At 42.0% G+C, this 26,942-nt stretch overlaps 1 protein-coding gene across 2 annotated transcripts in view; it reads right to left on the reverse strand.

Moving 5' to 3' along the window:
* LOC126356270 (DENN domain-containing protein 5B) overlaps positions 1 to 26,942 on the reverse strand; it is a 467,453-nt gene that overhangs the window by 107,228 nt on the left and 333,283 nt on the right. For both annotated transcript variants that reach the window (XM_050007116.1, XM_050007115.1), the window contains exons 3-6: positions 10,037 to 10,207; positions 8,301 to 8,560; positions 7,332 to 7,606; positions 2,661 to 2,836 (exon numbers count right to left, since the gene is read on the reverse strand). In XM_050007116.1, coding sequence (XP_049863073.1) covers positions 2,661 to 2,836; positions 7,332 to 7,606; positions 8,301 to 8,560; positions 10,037 to 10,207 — 882 coding nt within the window. The remainder of the gene's footprint in view (positions 1 to 2,660; positions 2,837 to 7,331; positions 7,607 to 8,300; positions 8,561 to 10,036; positions 10,208 to 26,942) is intronic.

Genomic DNA, 26,942 nt, shown 5'->3' on the forward strand with positions numbered 1-26,942 from the left:
CTAGAATTCTTAGTAGTGCAAATGAACGATACATAAGAAAAATGGAAGTGTATGCTGGAAAAGACAGTACACCTGCCTGTGAACGAGATCCTCTTGAGGCTGAAGACACTGGTGGAGCCAATAAAGAATACAGGTTACAATATCACAACTGACCATTTCAACACTTCTGTGGAATTGGCGGACATTCTGTATGGAGATTACAAACTTACATTGGTTGGGACACTCAAATCCAACAGAAAGCACAAAACATAAGAATTTAAGATGAAAGCAGGCAGAGGGCTGTATTCCTCCAAATTTGCATTCATGGATCTGTCCATTAAGAAGCATCTAGTAACAATTGTCTCTTAAATCGGAAAGGAAAAATAAAAAAATTAAAAATAAAAAAAATCTGTCAATGTTGTCAACACAACACCATGATACAAGAGTAGAAGTTGATACACAAAAAAAGAAAACTCATATAAACCTATAAATCCACTAAGGGAGAAGTGGATGCGTGGATCAAATGGTTGGGACTAACTCTACAAAAAGGGGTACTAAAACATGGCCACTGTCAATGTTCTACAGCCTACTTGATATAGCTGCAGTAAACTCATACAACTGTTCAAGGTGAATGTGCCAAAGTGAAACGGAGGGAAATCAAATGCCAGAATCAGGCCTCGAATTTTTGAAAACATGTGTAAAAGAGCAATCCAAGGATTTGAAAGGACTCCAATTGCCTATCATTTGCGTAATGGGAGAGATCCTTGGAAAGAAACTAAACGTAACTAAAATTCGTGCGAACAAGGAATCAACTAGGGAAGCAAGATGATACATATGCTCGAAGAATGCAAGTAACCAGAGACATCATTAAAACCAAGTTAAAGTGTGGAATCTGTGGCCTCTATCTGCATCAGGGTCATTCAGAATCAACCATTTTGTGTGCAGGAGCTAAATGTCACTGTAAATGACAGTATTCTCTTCAAGTGAAGAATGTTTTTTCGAAAGTTTTCAATGCACCTTAACCTATATTTGCGGAGTGTTTATTTCTGTTTTTGAAACTTTCCATCAAAGAGAAAACTGTATTATTCAGTTTTTAGATCAAAGAGTGCACACAAGCTTTGGACATCCTGTGTATTTAATTATAGACTTTTAATTGGATAGATCAAAAAAATCTACTAGTCAAGCAGTGGCAGAACACACACATAAAAGGAGGTTATAATTAGGCAAGCTTTCGGAGTCAGCTGCTCTTTCTTCAGGCAGAAGAATAGAAGAAGAAGGGAGAGGGGTGAACGAAAAGGACTGCAGAGGTCAAGAAAAGGGGGTACATTTCAGGAGTCACATCCAGAAATGCAGGTCAGGGAGACTTACTGGACGGGATGTGAAGGAAAGATTGATTGCTGGAGACTGCATCAGATGAGATTTTAAAATCTGAGAGCTTAATAAAGGTGGAAGACAGGGTAATATGCAAGACAGAGATTGCTGCTTAAACATTGTGCATGAGTTAATTAGTAGTCTCTGTCTTGCATATTATCCTGCCATCCACCTTTAATCTCTCACGTTTCCAAATCTTGTCTAATGCATTCCCCAACAATCGGTCTTTCCTTTTCATTCTGTTTCATTAGTCTTCCCTGACCTGCAGTTCTGGGTGACTTTCCCAAAATCTACCCTTTTTCCTAGACCTCTCCAGTCCTTTTCCTTTGCCCCTCTTCCTTCCACTTCAATCCTTCTGCCCGAAGAAGGAACCACTGAGAATAAAGAAACCATGCATCCAACAGTACTAACATCCACCCTTTTACAAAAACAAAACATGGTTGGCAAAGGAAAAGTACTTTGAAGTTTGAGATGATGCAAAGGAGTTTTATACAAGATGAACATTGTATAAATGTAAGAGAGAAAACTTGACAACAACAATTAACTGTAACAAGTAATACTTTCCATACATTATGAAGTACTGATAATAATGACAAACTAGACATTTACATTAAAACAGTTATCATTGTTATTACTGTATTATACCACTATGGTTCTGTTGCTACTGTTTGTGTATTCTCAACTATAAATTTAAAAAATGCAATATATAATAATGTATGCAAAAATATGCATAGTATGACAATGTAGGCATATAATAAACACTAAAACATGTTAAAAATTAGTTGCAAAAAAAATTAAAACAATATGAAGAACTAAAACAGACAACTGATACCAGCAGTAATTTTATGCATTTATCAACTTTTGAAGAAAAAATACTGCTATAAAAATAAAATTTTAATATATTTCATCATAGCACTTCATTAATGTCAGTGACATCTAGTAATCTTGTTAAGATTAAAATTTTCACACACATCTACCTATGTGAAAACATTAATACTCATTTTATGGAAAACTGTATCCATTACATTTATTTAGTTTTGAATAAACGCTCTTCAATTGCAGTATCTACCTATGTGAAAACATTAATACTCATTTTATGGAAAATGTATCTGCTACATTTATTGAGTTTTGAAAAAATGCTTTTCAGTTGCAGTGGGTGCTTTTGGAAGTATAAATCTGTAAACCATTTAAAGAAGTGATTTCTTTTTCAATTCATATTATAAATAATAAAATGAAAACAATCTGAACATATTTCTTTTACAACTAAATAATTTTCCTATTAAAACATTAGTATCAAAAACATTACATACTTCTGATACAATTCGTTGTTGTGCTTCACCACTATGTAATCCCATCACAAACGGAACTGGAGCATCCAAGAAATGCTGCAGAGATGCAGGTAGAATTGGCACATAGACATGTTGCCAGGTGAATGGAAACAGCAGACATGTTACAGATTCCGCTACCACCATAAGCCTCTGATAATCTGCAAAGTTCAATTGATACTACTTATACATCTCACTCTGACAACTGAACACTGGTGCCTTCTTTATTAGATATTTTGGTGTTTCTTTCTATGACAAGCCTTCTATTACTACTTGCTTAAAAGCCAATGAAACTTTACACTTTCATGAGAGACAGTGAAAATATCATTAATATCCCATCAATATCGAGGTTATTAAAGCTGGGTTATTCATGTCAAAGCTAGATACTAACTGGCCTCTATTGCTATTCTGTTGCAGTAATTTGAGATTACAATAACATAACCTAGTGAATACATGAAAACAACAAAATTGAAAATATTTACATTAGCAGCTGGTACACTGCTACCACTTTCAGTTTGCAGGTTTTGATTCTCACTGTAATTTACTATGTGTACTCAAAGTTAGCTAGTGCGATAAGTAATCAGAGGATATTTACTGACAATTACAATAAAGCACAGAGAATAATTAGTATTTCCCGTGATAATGGAATGACAGTGTTGTCTGAGGACATCGTGAAGACAGTGGAGAAGGCCAAGTAGCATACTCAGTTACCGTTACTACTGCAAACGCTAACGATCCTTCATGTTATACAACAGTCATTAAATTTCACACCATGGTAGTTTGGGGTTGCTCTATCAATCTGACATACTAAATTATGCCCTGTGCATCATTTTGATTGTAATGAGACTCAAAATGACACTATGTTCTATCTAGGAACACAAGGAAACACATGTACATAAAAAAGATACAATTTTTTGGGTCTCAGACAGACACCAACAAGATTACAATGAAAGTAGTTTACACACACCTAACACATTTAACAACTGATGCAGCCCATTGTGCTCTTATAAACATGCCATCCACATCAGATATTGCTGTTACAGTGCTGTGTGTACACAGTGGACCTGGTGAAGGCAGTCAGTCAACAGACTGCCACTGGCGGTCATCCCAGGTAGTTGCAGGCACACTTTTGCAATGTCGCAACGCAGTACACTTGCTGTAGTGGCTCGACTCACATCCCCTGCGGGTTGTAGTGTACTAGCTGGTGGGTTACTACATTCCTCCTCCCTGCTTGTATCCCATGTGGGTGGTAGTGTAGCAACTGATGGGTTACTACATTCCTCCTTCCTTGCAGGGAAGGAAAGGCCAAGCATCGCTGTCCACAATGCTGTCACCATCCGTGGCAGGGCCAATGGCAGCAGCCAAAAGTGTGAGAATTTCCCAATCAGTGCTTACTGACAAAAGTGAATCAGATCAGGGCACTGTTGCCACCCATGAATCCCGGGGCAACCAGTGTACAGGATTGGCAACATGTGAGGTGGGAGCCATCTGGATGTCTGAGTCCACAAAAAGGGATGCTGGTACGGGCAGCAATCACAGCAGACTGGAGAGGAGAGGAGAGGCTCTGGCAACAGAAACCAAGCTTTCATCCCTGCTGCTCACTGATATGGAAGGTGCCTGCACCTGCAGCAGGAAGCAAACTTGCCATCAGTGCTGGCAAAGCCCTGACCACCGGGGTATGTGGGCACAACCAGGCCTGCTCATCTCCAATAGGGGGCTCTACACCCATCCTGGAACACAAATGGCTCTGGTGGCGTGCTACAAGTCGATCTTCAGTGTGAACCACGAAGACATGGTGACCGCGCTGGCTGTGGACGACAGCTGGGATCCAGTTAGGGCTCCATCCAAATGCTGTGATCCAGACTGGTGTGCTGGGCAAGAATGTCAACAAAACTGGCGCATCCACAGCTATTGGCCGCACAAAATCTCTGCCACAATTGGCATCATTCTGTAACAGCTTACAAAAATGTGAGAGCCTCCTCGGTCACAAAACATTCTACGTGCTTGTACAGATGCATCTTAAACGTCAGAAAAGGTGTTCCATGTCACTGTTTGGCTGCAGATGGAGAGCAGGTGCCATATTGTGGACAATGCCATTGTGTGTAGTAAAGTCCTTCAAATATTGCATCATGAACTGAGGACCAATGTCCAAATTCAATGTGCAAGGCAAGCCTTCTATGGACAATACCTTTGTCAGGGTCTTCAGGGTCTTGACAGTCATGCCTGCCATTACAGAAAGAGAGGAAGAGAGAGAGAGAGAGAGAGAGAGAGAGAGAGAGAGAGAGAGAGAGAGAGAGAGAGAATCATGTACCAATAACCAGAAAGTGTCTAGAACAAGACCAACAAAATCACTAGGGTCTCTTTCCCAAGGCTGTGTAGGTTGTGTGTGTGAGATCCCCCAGTAAACCTGATGTAAAAACAGAGGACTTCCCACCATGGAGCCAGTGGAACCACAATGCCGAGAGTAAACTCTTCCATCAACAGCATAATAATGCCATCCAAGAGAAAGAGGTGATGGTGTAATTCATAATAATTCTCAAATAGGTGCAGCACCTGGTCCGGTGGACAGTTGGGCCACCCATGTTGCATCATGCAGAGAACCAGATCCACCACCACAGCAGAGGCAATAAAGGAATGGGTGATGAGGAAGCTGCTCCCTGTGTGCTTCACCACCGTATCCAGTTGAAAACAAAGCAGTTCCTCCTCGTCAAACGAGGTGTCGGGACCCACGGGGAGTTGGGACAGAGCATCCTTGTTTACACGTTGTGACACAGGATGAAAACAGATATCATAATTGTACTGGGTCAAGGACAGAGATCAAAGCTGAAGATGATGAGCAGCTTTGTCCAGTAAGGATACCATGGGCTAAACGGAGAAACCAAGAGGTTGTAGTAGGTAATTAAATGAAATTTTGCACCATAGAAAAACAGACAAAATTTTTTAAGGCACAGACAATACCAAGGGCATCTCTTTCCACCTGAAAATAATGCTTCTGACCTAAGATGACAGTGTTTTCGACACAAAAGCAATAAGCTGTTCGGAGCCTTCTGAATGGCAATGGGCCAAGACCATCCCCATCCAGTATTGGGATGCATCCATTGCCAGGACCAAATGCTTGCCAGGTTGAAATGTGGCAAGACAAAGCATGGAGTGAAGACTACAGGATAAGCTGCACAAAAACATGCTCACAGGCTGCAGACCAAACAAAAGGAGCACTTTTCCAAAGCAAAAAATGCAAGAGCTGGGCAGTACTAGCCAATCTGGGAATACACTTGCGATATTGCGCCACTTTGCTGAGGTATGCCTGGTGTTCCTGTAGATTAGATGGATAGGGCAAAGTCATAAAAGTGGCAAATGTTGTTCCATGGTGTCACACCCTGCCAAGAAATTTCATGACCCAAACAACCAGTGGAAGCCTGGAAAAAAGTGAGACTTAGCAAGATTACATTTGAAGCCCATGGCCTGTAGAACAGTACGCAAGGCACAGAAGTTACATAGGCAATCCATCATAGTAGCACCTGTCACAATAATGTCATTGAGATAGTTAATCCAATGAGAGAAAACTGTCATAATGTGTTCTAAAAAAAAGTTGGTACGATAGGTGTACTGAAAAACCCAAACATTAATACTGATAGAGGCTGAAAGTCATATTATCAACAAACAATTGTTCTGATGCTTTGCCCAATGGTATCTGAAGGTAGGCATCGGCCAAGTCCATTTTTGGAAATAACTGACCCACTACCAACTTTGTGACTAACTCCTCTAGGTGAGGCTGGGGGTAAGTGTCTATGACTACATGAACATTAACAGTGACCTTGAAGTTGTCAAAAAGAAGAAGTTGATCAAATGGCTTCCTTACGGCCAGTAGCAAAGGCATCTGCCCAAACAAATTTTCAGTACTCACATCATAACCACCAAGTACGTAATGAAAAGACACCTGGCTTGTAAACTGTGTTGTCCATGAATTGGCAGAGAAAAGAAACCTGCTGTCTGTTACAGCTTACCAATAGCTGCTCGACATGTGCCAATGCTGGGGACCCTAGCTTGGCATACATCTGCGAGTTGAGTAGGTACACAGTGGCATTCCATTTTGACTTATTTTATTTTATTTTATTTATTTTTAATTCACAGCAAGAGACCCACCACTTGGGGCAGGCTGCCTGCTCATTCTGTATGAAACAAGAGAGGCATCAAGGAGAGTGTATTAACTGTTCCTGCAGTTACCTTCTCTTCCCCCAGCATGCTAGGCTCCATGTGCCAGAATTGTAAGCTGTTAACAACAGCAACTTCACTCCAAGCCCTTATAAGATGCTATCCTCATCGGGTGACACCTGTGTAGTGCTGCGTGCACATGGCAAACCTGGTGACAGCCGTCTGAACCAGTCTGCCCGTGGTGGACTTATATCCACTGTGTGGGTTACCACACACTATGCATCACATATAAGACCCATTACAAACATACGGAGATATTGGGGAAAACCTCGTCTTATAATGTAACATAATGACATTTACCAAATTAAATAAATTGGAAGCTAACGCTTTTCTGTGGTATTGTTACTGGACCAGAGCTGAATAATCTTGTGCGTTACAAATCAAATAAAATTTTACTCCAAGACACTGAACTGCAGTATGTGCAAATGTCTTTTTGTTACTCACCTGAGGAACATAAAAGCACCTGGTTTTCCAGCAACACACAAGTGAAAAGCTGAACAGCACCTTCAACTCCCAAAAGTTCAAAGAGCTGTCGAATTGGCAGGTCAAACAGAGGCAATTCCTCAATAGAGCTCGGTCGTTGTACTATAATGGGGTCACCACTGTATGGGCAGGAGAAACGCAAACTGCGACCAGGCTGTGGTAATGGAGTCTCAAATAGAAGGTTGTGTACATGGCTCTCTAGGCTCACACTACAAGCATTTGGTTCCACAGCACATCTGCAAATAATAAATAATCTTGCATAAGTATTTTAAAAATGACATAACAACACTGTTTGATGAAGCTGCCCACTTAACAATAAAACTACCATGTACAAGCAAGGGTCATATTTTCCTCTGTTTCAAGTCTCCAATCCGTGAATGAGAATTTGGCATCAGTAACTGACAAATAAACTTCTATTACATACTACAACTGGATACTTAACTGAAATTAAAACTCAGATCTCAGCTGAGATAAATATCCACATTTGAAATCCAATATGACACACTGAACTCTGTATTCTTAATTGAAAGTAACATTCTTGAATGGTTCTCCTCCAACATTTCACATCTCATGAAAATTATCGATCAGATTTTAAGAATGATTGTATCCTATCCTACACAGATACAGGGCAGCAGGACTCACTTTTATGTTGGAAACTTATAGAATATGTTAATATTACAACTGGTGAAAAGACCATTACTAAAGAAAGAAATACTGAGGGGCTTAATTGCACTTCAAATTAAATGTGTGAAGTTACATACACACCATATATAAAAAAAGTCTTGTTATTTTGTTATTGCAATTATTTAATTACATAGCAAAAAAAATAATTTCAAGAATGAGACTGTGTCACTTTGTTTTAAAACAAGAGTTCTCCTATGATAAAATGAAGGTTTATTAGGCTACTAATACCTACAAACAGCTACAAACCTGTACAGCCCTTCCAGGAAAAGTTTTGTAGCTCGAACATATGGTAACTGCGAGATGATAGCAATGCTTTTTGATGCATACAGTGTGTCCTTTGCGGCTTCATAGTAGCTCTGGGCTGCTGCAGGATGGTGCATTGAAAGTTTGAAGTGTCTTGGAAGAGATCGAGTATTGTGTGAGCCATCAGCAGCTAGCCTACCCTGTCTTCTTGAGCGAGATTGTGGAATACGATGACTGCTTGATAATTCTGTTAAGTGCATTGCCTTGAAAGAACAAAACAGCACTATTAAGAGAATTTTGTTCACATAATGTTATTTTTTATGAGTATATAAAATACATTTTACAGGAAGCACAAGAAAGTATAAACTGGATGTTGTTTATTCCAAGATTATGTCTTTAGAAGCAAATCGTCAGGCAAGGCGAAATTTCTTATTATTACAGTAGCAATAACTCAGGAAACAATAAAAACTTACAATGGAAAGTCAATGCTTGTGCAAGGAACAAAATAATGAGAAAGTTGTTAGTAAACATCAACTGGCAAGATCTCTCTCTCTCTCTCTCTCTCTCTCTCTCTCTCTCTCTCTCTCTCTCTCTCCCTCCACACACACATACACACACACACACACACACACACACACACACACACACACACACGTATGAAATGCTACAGCAGTTACAAGTGATAAGCTGAAACTCTAAGTCAGTCTGTATGGGAGAACTACTGAGCAACTGGCCATGTGCTATCCACATATATACCAGTACTTAACAAGAATATGAAGAAAAGAGACTTAAGAACCTTCAACAATGTGAGCTATATATTGGTGGGTTCATATCTCATAGCCTTTTATCACTGTAGAATCAACAGTCTTTCTATTTTAGCAGCAGATTTTGCTGCTGACAGGATAATGTTTGCTTTTTGAGCTATACTGAAGTATTCCTACAAGAGTCACTAAACTGCATCACATCTCCAACAAATAACTTTTGTGTTTGCCTTCTTCAGCACATAAACTTGCACATAATTAATCAGTCATGAACCACTGAATTTTCTACACATTTTCAAATAAGTAAAAGAAAAGTTCTTGTACACTGTGAGAGATTTGTGAGGCTTTTTTTCTGCTTATACATGTATGCCCACATTAAAAATTGATCACTCTGGGTAACATGGAACACATTAAACAACTGGTATGTTTATTTAACCCATAGACTTTCAGAAGTGACTCACACTGCCAATGTGCATATAAAGAAATGTTCTCTTACTGGCTTTGTACCATATTTGTTGTGGTGACAAAAAATTATGATAATACGTGTTCTTTTGGTGTGTCTCACTGTGTGCAAAACTTGAAAACACAAAGCAGCTATTAGTTCCATCACAAAAATACAAAGATTTTAGCAATATTATTTGTGTATGTCAGAGCACTGTAACATTTAAGTTCTTCACTACATCAAAAGTGCATCTGAGAGAAGCCTCAGTGCTGGCCTTCAAATTTTATTATATGAACTACACAACACATGCCATTCGCTAACAGATACTGGTATCACAGCTAGCTCAAGTCTGTGTGAAGTATCTTTATAGACAGCAGACACAATTCCAACCAGCAACTGCTCAATTTCTTTAGTGTTGAAAACTGCTGGAAATTTGCACAAGAAGTCAAACACTTAGTGAAATACTTCTTCAATACTTTAATTTAATATATATATATATCAGTTTTTGGTACTCACAACAATTATGACTTTCCTACCTGCAATGTTTGCATGGCACTACATATTTTTCGATTGCGAACTTCCTCATAAAATATATAACTACAGCCATAGCTGTGACTCCCATCTTCTCTTGTGATAATGAAGCTGTGAAAGCGTGGCTCAATGCAGTGTTTCTGTGTGCGGAACTGGAGACCGTGTGGCAGGCACAACTGGAAAAAGAAAATTCACAAAAGTTCAGTATTGTAGGTATCCAAGAAAGAAGTCTGCTTGTTTTATAAAGCATATTTTTATTGCAAGCCTTAAAAGTAAACTTCACTTTTAGAATTATAATTTTTAATTTTATATAAAAAATGAATGCCATGACAGAGAGTGATCATGGGGGCCTAGAAGGTAGAGCTCTAAACTCTAGCTCTAGTGGTCCCAGGTTCAACTTGGATAGGCTCTGGGAATTTTCATCATTCCAGTCCCTCCAGATGCGCTCAGCCTGCTATCAAATGTGTACTGGGGATCTTTCCCAGTGGTAAAAGTGACAGGTGTGAATAATCCGCCACAGTGAAAAAAGGCTGCACTCCAACTCCAGTCAGACTGATATCCAATCACGAGCATGTGCCACAGGCTTCAGACTTCACTTGTTTATTATTCTGTGTAGCTTCTTCATGTACAGTATACCAGCACAAATGTGTAGAACAACAATAAAATCTTAAATTTAAATTACACGTAAACATTCTTAGAAGAAAACAAAATTGCAAAAGTACACATTAATGAACAAAGGAAGTATTTAAATATGTGCATTTAATAATAAAATTAAACCAGAGAAAATGCAAATAAAAATTTAGATAAGTCATGGTAACCAAATTTTTGTGAGTGCATGAATTATTAAGGATGTCACTATGAAATAACAATTTGCTAGACATAAAACATGGACATCTTTTAAAAATTCTCAATTTCACATGAGGTTTCCATGCATATTAAATATTGTCACAATGCAGCTAAGGGAAAATTAATAGACAGAGGAATTCATACAGAAGAACTCTAACGAATCTTTATTTGTCACTAAAGTTTGCTTCCAGATGGATAACAGAAGCAGCTAATATAAAAATGAGGACAGTGATGAGTCTCTAGTGGTAATCAAGAAAGTATGTAATCTACAACGTGCATGGAATCACTACTACTTTGCTGCTGTAGACATCACACTGTCTCTATTTCTCCTCTATCAAAATATACAAAGGTTGTATTGTAACGTAGGACAAGTCAAACAAACAATACTGAAAACATATAAATACAAGGTATAAAATATTACATTAATGATTTCAATAAAAATAAAATACTGCACACAATACACATACAGGATACTGTATACAATATAACATACATTAGCGTACAACTGTACACTCAAAAGAAAATGAATTAGATACAACTGCTATGTTAGAGAGTGAGCACTCCTGTTGCTACAGCACATCATATTGCTGAGATGCTGTCACACCTTGTTCCAGTCATCAACAGAACAGTTTGGCATAAAATCACCAAGATGCATTATATCAAAGCATTTGAATGTAGTGAAAACATCGTTGCCTGACCCATAGGACATTACGTCATGTCACTATCACCATCAGGAAAGAAGGGAGCACCAAACTCTGTGATGGCGATAAAAATGAAACTGGATGAACAAGTAGATCTAAAATTTGTGTGTATCTGTTCAGTATCAGTGCCAGTTTTCTCTCAACAAATGTTTTATATTAAAATCCAATAAAACCTCAAACACACAGAAGTCACACTGAAGATGTGAGAAGTAGATGTTTTGTGGGAGGAGGTGGGAAGTGGGTGGAAAGTTCAACTCTTTGTCAATTCTTGGTCAGCAGCTATTAGCAAAAATATGGATTACTACGATTATGACAAGATCAAAAACCTCTCTATGGATACTTCCCCACTCAACAAAACTGTACAGTGATGGTGTCAAGTACATGGGAATAAAATTATATAACCATCTACCAACTTTTATACAAGAAATTCAAGAAATAAATAAATTCAAACAGACAGTGAAATCTCTTTTCATAAAAGACTGCTTTTATACCATCCAGGAATATTTGGAATCAAAATTGTCTTAGTGCATGATAATGTATCAAAGCTGAATGTTATTAAGTCAATTTTGTCACATCATGTAACAATTCTCTGTAAAGCTGTAACTTTAAGTAACATAATTTGTAGGTAATGTAAAATAATCATTCTTCTGTGTTCTTGTTTACTGTTTTAGACTACTGTAAACTGTATATTTGTATTGACTTATCCCATATCAGTTGTACAAGCCATTGCACTGATTTGATCTACAGGACAAATAAATAATAAGTAAATAAACTAAACATGGATGTGACTATTAATAAAGTCCCTATACTTAGCCAGAACAGTGTGTAGTCCCATGGATAGAAAATAAGAATATGATCCAGAATTAATTTCTTTTCAAGGTGTTGATCAAGGAAAACATTCAAGGGTATTATGATTTGAATGCAACAGTCACATGAAACTTGTTCACAGATGACATTTACTGGTTAGTTGTAGGTGTGAATCCAATGGGGAGACTGTAGCAAGACAGATTTGTTGTATACCAATAATGGAACTGCATCAAAGTGACTTAATGGGATAAAAGTGACAGTTATCAAATTGTATATTGCTTTACAACATATAGGAACATAACCATGCTCCAGGTGTATGGAAAATCAAAAGTACAGAAATTGATACGAAATGAATGATAAAAACAACATACATTCAGTCTGAGAAAGGCAACCAATTTATTGGTGTAAACTGCAAAAAAGTTCAGTGAGCAAGTAGGCGAAGTATCAGAAGCTTTATCCAACTTTTACTACTATCTATTCATTTAACTTTACATGTGTAGTTTTTGGGTTACATGACTAATACCTACTGGCCCTATTGTTGTTTTGATCTTCAGTCCAAAGATGTATTTGACAGAGCTTTTCACTCTGCTGTATGCAATGCAATTCTCTACTTGTTCAAATAGGTACTGGAACGCACAGCCATTTGAACCTCCTCACTCTATTTATCTCTTGGTGTCCCTTTCTTATCCCTCACATTTCCCTCAATACTAGACTGATGATTCCTTGATATCTCAGATTGTGTCCTATCAACAGATCCCTTCTTTTAGTCAAGTTATGCCGCAAATTTCTTTTCTCCCGTATTTTATTCCGTACCAACTCATTAGTTATTGGTATACGATTCACCCATCTGATCTTCGTCATTCTTCTGTAGCACCATATTTCAAAAGCTTCTAGTGCCTTCTTATTCTAGTGGTTCCCGCGAAGGTCCAAACTGGAAAGCACAAGGGATCTGTTTGTAGAGTCCTCAGGCCTTGTGTCAATCTTACGAAGTCTGAAATGGAATAAGCTCTTCCTGTCAAAGTATGTAAAACCCCCGTGCACTGAAACAATGGATGACAGCACGATGAACGCACGCAGGGAACGGTCCGTGTGTATGGGCTTTCGATAAACACTGTGTCCCAGTGCCCCATAATCATTTTTGTAAACCAATACATCTAGAAACGGAAGCCTTCCATCCCTTCCAACCCCCAATGTGAACTTGATGCTAGGATGAAGGCAATAAAAATTATTTAGGAAACAGTTAAGAGTTTCTCTCCCATATGTCCTATCATGAACGTATCGTCGATGTACCTCCAAAAACAAGTAAGTTTTAAAAACGCCTACCTCAGCGACGTGTCTTCAAAATCTAAATAAATTGGCGCCTACTGGGGACCATAGGCTCTCCAAAGGCACTCCGTCTATTTATTTTAAAAAATTATCACTGAGTAAAAAGTACGTCAAAGTCAGCACATGGTGACAAAGCTTACTCGTTTCCTCTCCCAGTTTTTCTCCAATTACATTCAATGATTCTTCAAGAGGAACCAAGGTAAAAAAAAAAAAACATTACATCTAGGCGCACACGCTAATCTGAGGAACAAATACTTCAATCGTTGTATAAAAACAATAGAATTGGATGTGGTATCGATAGCTACGATGCCACGGCGTAGGTGCAAGTTCGTAGGTTGGCACTACACACCGACGACAGCGCCCTCAAGCCGGCGCTGTTCAGCTCTACGAGCGGCGCTGCAGATCCTACCATTTTGATCAAGAGCAAAAGGCGGGACACTTCGCTTCATATAGAGATTTTGCACTACTGTTACATATGCCTCCGTAAATATTAATGCACCAGTAAACCACTTTTACTTACTTGCAGTACCGACGTGTTTTACCTCACCTGCTCCTATTCGCTTCCTTCATTCGGCCTACCTTTCAGTTTTCAGAAGCAGACCCACACGCCGCCTTCCAGGCGGGATACAGAATTGGAAATACGATGTTTTCCTGGGAGCGTATCTTCTAACATTGGAAGAATTTCAAAAATATAGGAGATAGTGTTTCTCGTCCGATAGCCAAGAGTAGAGCGCTCCTTGGCTCACTAAAGGATAAGTTGGGACTGAGGAAGTCCAGTGTGTACAAAATCCCCTGCCATTATGGTAAAGCTTTTATTGATCAAACAATCCGTCCCATTCAGGACCGATGCGTTGAACACCAGTGCCAAAGACGTTCATTTCAACCTGATGAATCTGTGTTGGCAGAGCACTGTCTTACTGAGCGTTGTATGAGGAGAGAAACTGTTGCCCCTGCATCTCGCTATTGGGACTACGTTTTAAAAGACCACACTGAAATTCGACTGACAATATTGTTAAATAGAGACAAAGGTTATCTACCCTTCAAGTAACAACGATCTTTGATTCAGCTATAAGAATAGTTTTTTATGTGAGTGCGTCGTGTCTCTTCTATTGGACATGGCCGAAAGACGAGACACCACGTGGAATCCGCAGTTGTGATACTTATTATGCAAACTGAAGGTCGAGTAGGGGAAAACGAATGGACAGGAAATTTTGATGTCAGCTGCATGAGGACTTCAAATAAGTGAAAATGTCTGGTGGACCGGAGTTCGATCCCTGGATCTCCTGCTTACAAGGCAGTTGCCTTAACCACTGCACCACCAGACACACGGTTTATGTGTTGCGTGGTCTATCTCGGCACGCCTTCGAATCCTGCCTCGGACATGGATGTGTGTGACGTCCTTAGGTTAATTAGGTTTAAGTAGTTCTAAGGGACTGATGAACTCAGATGTTAAGTTCCATAGTGCTCAGAACCATTTGAACAGGGTCCCCTTTGGTTAGCAGTGACTGCAAGTTTCATCACAGGGTACGATTTCGTTTGGTTAGTCCTGATCGATGTTGGTGCTTTATGGTTTATGCCATAAAACCCACTCCCCAAAACTGAATATGCTTCATTATCAGGTTTTGGAGGTGAGAAAGTTGCAGATACAGCTGCCAGCCAGTTGAAACAAACAAATCTTATCAGCATCACCTATCCGCATTCCCCATCCATATCCTCCATGCTCACTGCTTGGAGATTCCCGCAGAATGTCGAAAACAATTGTGCAACCGCAATGAATGTGGTGGACTCGTGGCCCATCGAGGCGAACGCATGGTGTCTGTTCTTTCGGACATGTCGGGCGATCTGGGTGGCCAAAATCATTCGCTCGAACTGTCCAGAATGTTCTTCAAACAAGTCGCCAACAACTGTGGCCCGGTGATAGGGCGCATTGTCATTCATAAAAATTCCTGTTTGCGAACAGGATGCCATGAATGGCTGCAAATGGCCTTCAAGTAGGCGAATATAACCATTTCCAGCCAATAATTGGTTTAATTTGACCAGAGGACCCAATCCATTCCACATAAACACAGCCCACACCATTATGAAGCCACCACCATCTTACACACTGCCTTGTTGACAACTTGGGTCCATAGCTTCGTGGGGTCTGCGCCAATATTCGGACCCTACCGTCAGCTCTCACCAACTGAAATCGAGGCTCATCTGACCACGCCACGCTTCTAAGGTCCAACCGATATGGTCACTATCCCAAGAGAAGCGCAACAGGCGACGTCGTGCTGTTAGCAAAGGCACTCGCGTCGATCGTCTGCTGCCCCAGCCCACTATAGCCAAATTTCACCGCGCTATTCTAAAGGTTACGACACTGATTTCTGCTGTTATTTGACGCAGTGTTGCTTCTGTTAGCATTGACAACTATACGCAAATGCCGCTGCTTTCGGTCGTTAAATGAAGGCAGTCGGAGACTGCGTTGTCCTTGGTGAGAGGTAATGCCTGAAATTTGGTATTTTCGGCACACTCTTGACACTGCGAATCTCGGAATATTACATTCCCTAACGATTTCCGAAATAGAATGTCCCAAGCGTCTAGCTCCAACTACCATTCCGCGTTCAGCGCCTATTAATTCCTGTCGTGCGGCAATAATCACGTCCAGCACATTTTCACGAGGATCATCTGAGCACAAATGACAGCTCCGCCAATGCACTGCACTTACATACTTTGTGTACGCGATACTACCGCCATCTGTACATGGGCATATCGCTATCCCACGACTTCTGTCACCTCAGTGTATATCATAAAGACATTCAAAGAGTAACAATTCACGCACCACGTGCATCACGTGAAGTCACATATGCCATAGTGTATGAATATCATTAGGTAAAGCAACATTGTTGACGTTGCTATATACCTCGCGATGTGGCGACAATTCCGCGGCAAACCAACCACAGCAATGCATTTTCTCGAAAGCTGGAACCTCCAGTTGATTACGGATCCAGGTATGTGTTGTATTAATTGCACCGCTTCTACTTGTGTTTTCAGTCTGCTGTGTGAGGAGAATTGGGCACTTCTGCAAAGGGCTAATATAAAACGTGACATGTCAGTAAAGGAATACGTCGTAAGAAGGCATAGACTTTCGGGGAATTACTTTTAATGAACACGTCGATGTTCCGGATTCATCAATAATCAGGCCATCGTATAAGGAGGAATAGCTTTGCCAATCCCATGAGTCAATGATGTGCAGAAACGACTCCATTTTTACGCAAGGTCACAACTTCGTCCAAAAACTCATAACAGATTTGTTTGTTTCAACTGGCTGACAGCTGTACCTGCAACTGTCTTACCTCAAAACCTGATAATGAAGCATATTCAGTTTTTGGTAATACATTTCATGGCATAAACCACGAAGCACTAACGTCGATCAGGACTAACCAAACGGAATCGTACCCTGTGATGTAACTTGCGGACACTGCCAACCAAACGGGCCCCGGTTCAAATGGCTCTGAGCACTATGGGACTTAACATCTGAGGTCATCAGTCCCCTAGAACTTAGAACTACTTAAACCTAACTAACCTAAGGACATCACACACATCCATGCCGAAGGCAGGATTCTAACCTGCGACTGTAGCGGTATGAAGTGTCTAGAACCGCTCGGTCACACCAGCCGGCAGCGAGGTGTTTGTGATCTGTCGATAATCTCGAATGAGAGTGTCCGCACGTTCCAAAATGCCACTTTGTGTGGCTGGCCAACACGTTGGAAATCGAAGAGGTTTACGCGACCTCGTTGCGATGATGACAAACGCCCCGCCCAACGACTCATCGTGCATTTGTTCACTGCGAGGTCTCCGTGGACATTCTACAAGCGCCGATGAATATCTGCGATGCCATGATTTTTCGCCAAGTGCAACTCAATGACAGTTCGCTGCTTGGAAAGCATCCCTGTTACAGCCGCCATTTTGAAGGCTACATTAAGTCCGTCACTTATCGGAACTTCATAAACAGTAGAGGCTGAAGCGGGAATCTTCAAAGATGTCCCATAATAGATTCCGCCTTTCTTTTTCAGTGTAAAATGGCAGAGGAAGAAAAGACACTGCATTACTTTCTGAAAGACTCCCGACTTCGAAGAAGCAGTGCTTTTAGAGTGGATGAGATGCCTGCAATCACCGCTCGATCAATTGCATGTGAAATGAATGTTTCACAGACTACTGTGTTTTATTACGAGAAATGCACCCATGCCCCTACCATACACAGAAAGTGCGTGCTTTGATTCCTTCTGACTTCCAAGCTTCTGTCGTGTTCAACCAGTGCTTCTTGTAGCGCGTCACAGTCGATTCTCACTTTCCTCCGTATGTACGAGTACTTTTCACGGTTGAAGCCTCTTTCATCAGAGACGGAATGCTAAATAGTTGCAGTAGTTATATTTGAAGGAAGGTGTCTTGAAAAGAGGATATAAGATGAACATCAACAAAAGCAAAACGAGGATAATGGAATGTAGTCGAATTTAGTCGGGCGATGCTGAGGGAATTAGATTAGGAAATGAGACACTTAAAGTAGAGAAGGAGTTTTGCTTTTCGGGGAGCAAAATAACTGATGATGGTCGAAGTAGAGAGGATATAAAATGTAGACTGGCAAAGGCAAGGAAAGCGTTTCTGAAGAGAAATTTGCTAACATCCAGTATAGATTTAAGTGTCAGGAAGTCGTTTCTGAATGTATTTGTACGGAGTGTAGCCATGTATGGAAGTGAAACGTGGACGATAAATAGTTTAGACAAGAAGAGAATAGAAGTTTTCGAAATGTGGTGCTACAGAAGAATGCTGAACATTAGATGGGGAAATCACATAACTAATGATGAGGTATTGAATAGAAATGGCGAGAAGAGAAATTTGTGGCACAACTTGACTAGAAGAAGGGATGGGTTGGTAAGACATGTTCTGAGACATCATGGGATCACCAATTTAGTATTGGAGGGCAGCGTGGAGGGTAAAAATCACAGAGGGATACAAAGAGATGAATACACCAAGCAGGTTCAGAAGGATGTAGGTTGCAGTAGATACTGGGAGATGAAGAAGGTTGCACAGGATAGAGTAGCATGGAGAGCTGGATCAAACCAGTCTCTGGACTGAAGGCAACAACAACAACAACGTTATTTTTGGGCCGATGAGAATTCACACGCTACAGTTATGAAGAGCCATAGACATAGATTACCTGCCGACGTGTGGACAGGCATAGTCAGTGGTTATGTACTACGCTCGTTTCTTATCTCCCCACTTAAATGCACCACTGTACACAATGTCGATCAGAGACATACTACTCAAGTTTCTCGAACATACTCCACTGTTATTCGTCAACTAATGTGGTTTCATCATGATGGAGCCCAATCTCTCTTTTGACTGAGGGATCGTAAATACCTGAAAAGTGGATAGGGATAGGAAGTCGTGTCCGGTGGCCCGTACGTTTACCTGATCTCATCCCACATGATTACTTCTTGTGGGGCCATGTGAAAAGACGGGTGTACGAGACGTATGTCGAGAGTAAAGACGATCTCCTGACACGAATTCTCGCTCCTGCGACAGTGTTGAAACGTCACCGTGGATATCAGAAAGGGTGCGACAGAACTTTGTGCGACGCTACCGTGCCTGCATTGAAACTGGAGGACGCCATTTGGAACAACTGTCGTAAATGTAGCAGCTTGAGAAACTTGTGGTGCAAGTGAATGGAATTTATAATTACTGCACTACGAACTTAGGACTTCCAGTCTCTCTGACATCAAGCTGAGTGCGCCGTTACTAGTCCATGAACAGGAGAAATCATCTCAGGGTATTGGAGGATATTCTATGAGAATTCTTAAGACATGATGAGGGTTCAGAAGTTGACCCCTGAGTTTGAGCACTGTGCTAGGCTAGGGCGTAGCTTGAGTAGATTTTCGCTTATACCTTAGATCTTGGTCGTTTCCGGACTAGCGTCCCTAACCTCAAACAGATACATGTACCTTTCTGCATCATCCCCGAAAATTTGTAACATCATCAAGGAATCGTCCTATTTTAATCAACGACCAGTTTCGAGAGTATTATCATCCTTTGGCCGACATAGTGAAGTCATACTGGTTTGCTATGCGGAGCCTTTGTCATGCTTATTCTGAGATCAAAGTCTACCACTCCTTCTGAAACTAAACCAGTGTGTGTATACAACAATGAACTTGGTTTATGCCGTGACTACACTTTCGCTTATTACTTTCGACTTGGGCGTTTCTGTATCAGGGTCCATTACCTAAAATTGATACATTTACCCTTTGTCATCATCCCTGAAAGTCTGTAAAATCAGCACGCAATTAATAAGTGTGGTAATGGTCCTATTATATTTCGCTGATGCACACAATACAGTACCTCTCCATTCGTAAATTACTCTCCACTTTGCATAAAAAAATGTTTTCCCCCTGTCAATAAATTTTCAATCCAACTGCAAACCTAGTTAAATATACCTTACGAATCCTTTGTTTGGTAGAATCTAAAGCTCTTCAAAAGTCTAGGAATACATCATCCAGCGGTTTACGTCTACATACGGCAGTTAGGATATCAAGAGATGATGTTTTAGGCATTCATGCTGGTTTCCATGGAATTTCAAGGTACATAATACTTGAACTTAAAATATCTTATACGAGTCTGCTACAAATAGATGAGAATGATATATAATGGTAGTTCTATTGATCAACTATGCTGTCAGTTTTATAGATGGTTGTGACCTTCCAATCCCAGATAACAGTTCTGCGCCCAAGGGATCTTGGTAAATTATTGTCAAGAGTGGAACTAACATATTCACAAATTTTATTTGAAACCTACCAGAGATTAAATCAATCTCTGAGGCTTTTCTGAGTTTTAGTAACGTCCACTGGTTTCTTAGACTACGTCATTTGTCTTTGCAGTAGTGCGACGACTCAAAGGCGGCAATGGTGGATCTACTGAATGTGTTAGTGAGTTTCTATCTACCTCCCCACCACTCGCGGACATGTCCGAAAGAACAAAAACCACGCGGAATGTGCAGCTGTGATACATATCAAGTAAACTGAAGCCTGGAAGGAGGGGGGAGGGGGGGGGAGACAAAGGAATGGAAAGGAAAGGAACTAATGACATCAGTTGCATCGGGGCTTTATGCAGGATCTGATGCGACACGTGAAATCATGTGCCAGACCAAGACGTCCTGCTTACTAGGCAGTTGTGTTAACCACAGTACCGCCCGGATACAGTGTTCATCACAATTGTTCGGACTATCTCGGCACGCTCCCGGCTGATCCACACTCCCAACTTGTGCCACCTATCTGCAGCCCCATCCAGCACGCACCACGCACGCACACGCACTCTGCTGCTGGACTCGCTGCGGCTCACACCGTTACCGTCGCCAACGCCACTAGCCCATCGCCATGTCCGGACGCGGAAAGGGAGGCAAACTTGCTGCTGTGGCAAAGCTTCTGCTCACGCTGGCAGGAGACGGCCGCGGCAGCAACAAGAAGAAGCGCAGCCGACCGCAGCACAAGAGGCAGTGCTACCGCTGCCAGAAGATGGGACTCGTCGCCAGGGCGTGTGGGGACGCAGTCGCGTGTCTGAAATGTGCAACGGCACATGATACACGTGACTGCGACAAGCCACCACACGTCGCGCCAACGTGCGTTAACTGTGGCGGCGCGCTCGCCGCAAACGCACGCATCTGCGCATATCTGAAGTAGCGGACACGAACAACCGCCAAGAAAGCGGTCCATGAAGAAGAGGCAGCCGTCCCGCCACCCCCGCACAAGGGGGAAAACGGGGCGGTCGCAACCCCGCCCAGCGCCGCCACCGACGACGCCGTGGCCGCTCTCAAAGCCGCGATGGCGGCAGAGAGAGCGGCAATGCAGAAGGAGGTCGTCGGTCTCCATCGGCAGCTGCAAGAGTTGCGGAAAGAAATCCGGCTGATGCAAAAGAAGACACCCGCCCCCGTTGCCACCCCCACGGTGGTACGACAAGTTGGGGTGGATGTGTCCACGCAAAAGGATTTGTCCACGCAGACGGATGTGTCCGCGCAAACGGACGTCGCCCCGGAACCAGTAGCAATACAGGAGACCGGGGAGACGCCCATGGACGTGGCACCGTCCTCTCCTTCCCCAACTCCAGGCGGGAAAGCAACACAGAAGGGGAAGCAAGAAGAGGGTGGCAATCTTTGCACGGACATCATACCCTTCCCTGACAGCACGAACATGCCAAGCGTGCTGAAGAAGATTGCCACCATGGTACGGGATGGGCGCTTCAACGCCCAGAAGAACCCGTACCTCTTCGTCCAGGCGGAAGGGGTACGGAAGCCGTCGCTTCCGCACAGGCCGATTGAGATACGTGGCGGGCATCGGGCAATTCTGCTCGAGTTCGTCACAAAGAAAGATCTCAACACCATCAACACGAACCCGGTCTTCACGTCGAGCGACTGCGGATACATCCTAGACGACGCAGTCGTGCGGCTGAAGAACGAGGTTCGCGACGGCACGAGGAAGCTGTCTGCAGACGGCGCTGCAGAACGTCTCTCGCGAGGCGAAGAAGACCTAAAACACCGAAGTCCACTAGTATGCCTGTATGCTAGTAGCCAGGACAGGATAGACACCGGACAACGAGAGGACACACCACACAGCGAGGCCACATCACCATCGCATCGCTAGGAACGACTGTAATAAGTCCACACTCCTACACCTCGGGCCAAGGCCAAGGACCGTTTGTAAAGCGTCAGCGTCAGCCCCATCCAGATCCTCCATGCTCGCTAATTTTAGATTTCCGCTGGAAGTCGAACGTAAAGGTGCACCCGCATTAAATGTTGTAGATTCACGTTCCATCGAGACGAATCAATTGTATGGATGCGTGGTATCGGTTCTTTCGGACTTAAACGTTCGACTTCCAGTGGCAATCTAAAATTAGCGAATATGGAGGACATGGTTGGTGACTACGGAGAGGTGGCACAAGGTAGGAGCGTGGGTAAGCTGGGGAGCGTGCCAAGATAGACCGCACATTTGCGGTAAACATTATGATTGGATGGTATTCTGGTTAACACAACTGCCTAGTAAGCAAGAAAGCCTGGGTTCGAGTCCTGCTCCGACACACATGTTCAATGGTCTCTGCTGATTCCGCATGAAGACCCGATGAGTCTGACATCAGTAGCTCCTTTCCTTTCTACCCCCCCCCCCCTCCACCTTTAATGACAGGCAAAAAAAACCTCATAAATTATGTAACCTATTAAAAAGATTGCCAGAAATTAAGATTAATAATACCCGGTGATCCCACACTGCTGAGCAGTGGGCGAACAAGCGTACTGTAACTCAATTCCTTTGTTTTCGGATTGCATTTCCTTAGGCTTCTTCCAATGAATCTCAGTCTGGCATCTGCTTTACAGATGATCAACTTTATATGATAATTTCATTTTAAATCACTCCTAATGCCTACTCCAAGATAATGTATGGAATTAACTGCTTCCAGTTGCTGACCTGCTATATTGTAGCTAAATGATAAAGAATCTTTCTTTCTATGTTCAAATGGCTCTGAGCACTATGCGACTTAACTTCTGAGGTCATCAGTCGCCTAGAACTTAGAACTAATTAAACCTAACTAACCTAAGGACATCACACACTGCCATGCCCGAGGCAGGATTCGAACCTTCGACCGTAGCGGACGCTCGGTTCCAGACTGTAGCGTCTAGAACCGCACGGCCACTCCGGCCGGCTTCTTTCTATGTATTTGCAGCACATTACACTTGCCTACATTGAGATTCAATTGCCATTCCCTGCACCATGCGTCAATTCGTTGCAGATCCTCCTGCATTTCAGTACAATTTTCCGTTGTTGCAACCTCTCGATATACTACAGCATCATCCGCAAAACGCCTCAGTGAACTTTCGATGTTATCCACAAGGTCATTTATGTACAGGGTGATCAAAAAGTCAGTATAAATTTGAAAACAATAAATTATGGAATAATGTAGATAGATAGGTAGAAATTGACACACATGCTTGGAATGACATAGGATTTTATTAGAACCAAAAAAAAATAATAAAAAAAAGGTCCGACAGATGGCGCTTTATCTGATCAGAATAGCAATAATTAGCATAACAAAGTAAGACAAAGCAAAGATGATGATCTTTGCAGGAAATGCTCAATATGTCCACCATCATTCCTCAGCAATAGCTGTAGTCGAAGAATAATATTGTGAAGAGCACTGTAAAGCATGTCCGGCGCTATGGTGAAGCATTGGCGTCGGATGTTGTCTTTCAGCATACCTAGAGATGTCGGTCGATCACGATACACTTGTGACTTCAGGTAACCCCAAAGCCAATAATCGCACGGACTGAGGTCTGGGGACCTGGGAGGCCAAGCATGATGAAAGTGGCGGCTGAGCACACGATCATCACCAAACGACGCGCGCAAGAGATCTTTCACGCGTCTAGCAATATAGGGTGGAGAGCCATCCTGCATAAACATCGTACGTTCCAGCAGGTGTTTATCAGCCAGGCTGGGGACGGCGCGATTCTGTAACACGGTTGTCAAGCGCAGTCACCGATGTTTTGCCGTCCAGCGCCGTCTGTCGTACACTTTGTGAACTTTATTTTTTTGTTCTATAAAAATCCCATGTCATTCCAAGTATGTGTGTCAATTTTTACCTCTCTATCTACATTATTCCGTGGTTTTCAAATTTATACTGACTTTTTGATCACCTGGTGTAACATGAAATGCAAATGCACCAAATAACAAAGTAATGAAATTTTGTTTTTCTATGCAATATTTAAGTGATAATACTGCAAGATAACGAGTTGAGGTAATCGCGGGATAATCCAACGCAAATGTGAAACGCTGGTACATTAATAATCGGTGTAATCGCCAGACCGTTGATGCAAGCATGCAAACGTGTATGCGTTGTGTTGTATGGGTGCCGGATGCCTATCACAATTCGTCGGTCAGTACAGGGATGGTTAATGCTGTTTGTGGATGACTCTGGAATTGTCGTCTGATAATAACACATATGAACTCAAGTGGAAACAGACCTGGTGTTCGAGGAGTTCGGGGCAACAGAGCCATGTTGGGTTACATCGGTGGTACGTGGGAGAGCATTATCCTGTTGGAAAACACTCCCTGGAATATTGTTCATGAATGGCAGAACGACGGATCTAATCGCCAGACTGATATACAATTTTGCATTCAAAGTGCGAGGGATAACCACGAGAGTACTCCTACTGGCATACAAAATCGCATCCCGGACCAGGTGTAGGTCCAGTGCGCCTAGCATGCAGACAGGTTGGTTGCAGGCCTTAAACTGGCCTCCTCCTACCTAAAACACAGTCATGACTGGACCAAGGCACAACTAGATTTTATAAGCAAAACGATAAGACCTCCACCGTTCCCTCCAATGGCCTCACGCTTGACGCCAGTGAAATCGCAAATGCCGGTGGTTCCGAGTCGCTGGAATGCACGCTACAGCGCGTCTGGCTCAGAGCTGCCCTTGAAGTAACCGATTTGTAACAGTTCGTTATGTCACTGTGGTGCCAACCGCTGCTCGAGTTGCTTGCTGCTGCAGATGCGGTACGATGCGCCAGAACCATACGCCGCACACGATGGTCTTCCCTCTCGGTCGTGCCACGTGGCCACCCAGAGCCTGTTCTTATGGCCGCACATTCTCGTCACCACCGCTGCCACCAATCATGTACGAGTACAGTGGCTAAATTCCTGCCAAATCTTTCGGTGTGCTCCAAAGGGTTGGGTCCCTTGTCTCCCCCTCTTCCTTCTCCTCCTCCTCCTCCTCCTCCTCCTCACTCGCCTCCCGACCCTCAGGAAAGGTACTTACTGAGCCTTTCCGCTGGTTTACTTAACATAAGACCAGAATCTCTATGGATTTTCCGCCACATTTCCAAAGAGAGTTTCATTGTGAAAACCATTGAAATCCGCACCAAATTTCGAGCCTCAGGAAAACTTCGCCTATCTTGGAGATTTTGCATTCGCCTAAATTATACGTGCCTTTTTCGGTGCTCTTGCAGCAACTTTCCGTCGTGTTTTTTTTTTCTTTTTTGGAAACAATGGGGGTCAGTGCCGTCTGTTATTAATTTATTTGGTATGTATCTCTAGAGTGCTGTTGATACTATCTCTTTGAACTTAAGCCACATATGGTCTTCGCTTACATAGTTTGGAAGGATTGGAGACTGTCTCTTAGAAAGACGCCAACCGAATTTTTAGTTGCTTTTATAAACAGATATATTTCGCGTTTAGTTTTAGTGAATTTGTTTGTTAGGGAATTGAGCCTCGCTACGACTGTGTGTTCACTAATCCCTGTATCCTTCGTCATGCTCAGAATTATTTGTGGCTAAGAGGTCAAGTGTGTTTTCATAACCATTTACAATTTGAATGGCCTCGTGAACTAATCGTTCAAAATAATTTTTAAAAAAAGCATTTAGAACAATTACGGAAGTTGTTTTCTATCACAATATGGTCTGAAAATGTATTTTTGTCAACATACGGAAGGTAGATTGAAGTCACTGCCAACTATAATTGTATGAGGCACGAGTTTTCCTAGAAATGTTGAGTAACTGTTTCATCTGAGACCGGGGGTCCGTAAAATGAGCCAGTTATTAATTTATTCTGGTTGTCGAATATAACCTCTGTCCATGCTTCACAGGAACTACCAGCTTCAATGTTGCTTGTGAGCTGGAACACACATTACATTATTTTTCCATAAGTTGTGCTTCTTGTTTCGGTTGTAGTGCAGATCATTAAAATTACGGCTTTTCCCTCCAAAACCTACGATGTTTTCTCTGTGACCCTGTAAATACCAGAACTAAACAATGTAGAACAACAACGTACGTTATAAGCACAGCATTCTGTATTACTTCATTTCCTTATTTCTAACATTTTAAAATTGTACGTCGAATTTAGATGACATGTCAATCATATCTCTGTTTATGAACGTACTTTCGGGTATGTTTTGAACACTGTCCCGCTACACTTCATTAACTAATGTTTCGCCGCAAGGCTACCGGATTTTAGAAAGTAAATTAATGTTGAGTATATCGTTCTTCTTTTTCAAACATTTACATACCCATTTCTTCTTTCCTTACTGTCTTTTGCGCATGCAGTTGTAGTAATTATAGTTGGCACAAACGCAGTGATCAAAAAGAAATGATTAACGTACATTCGCATTCTCTTTACATCGTTTCTTTTTTGTTGCTCTCATGGCGATGAGCCGGCCGGAGTGG

This window comes from Schistocerca gregaria, chromosome 3 (genome assembly GCF_023897955.1).
Source record: "Schistocerca gregaria isolate iqSchGreg1 chromosome 3, iqSchGreg1.2, whole genome shotgun sequence".
Lineage (NCBI taxonomy): Eukaryota > Metazoa > Arthropoda > Insecta > Orthoptera > Acrididae > Schistocerca > Schistocerca gregaria.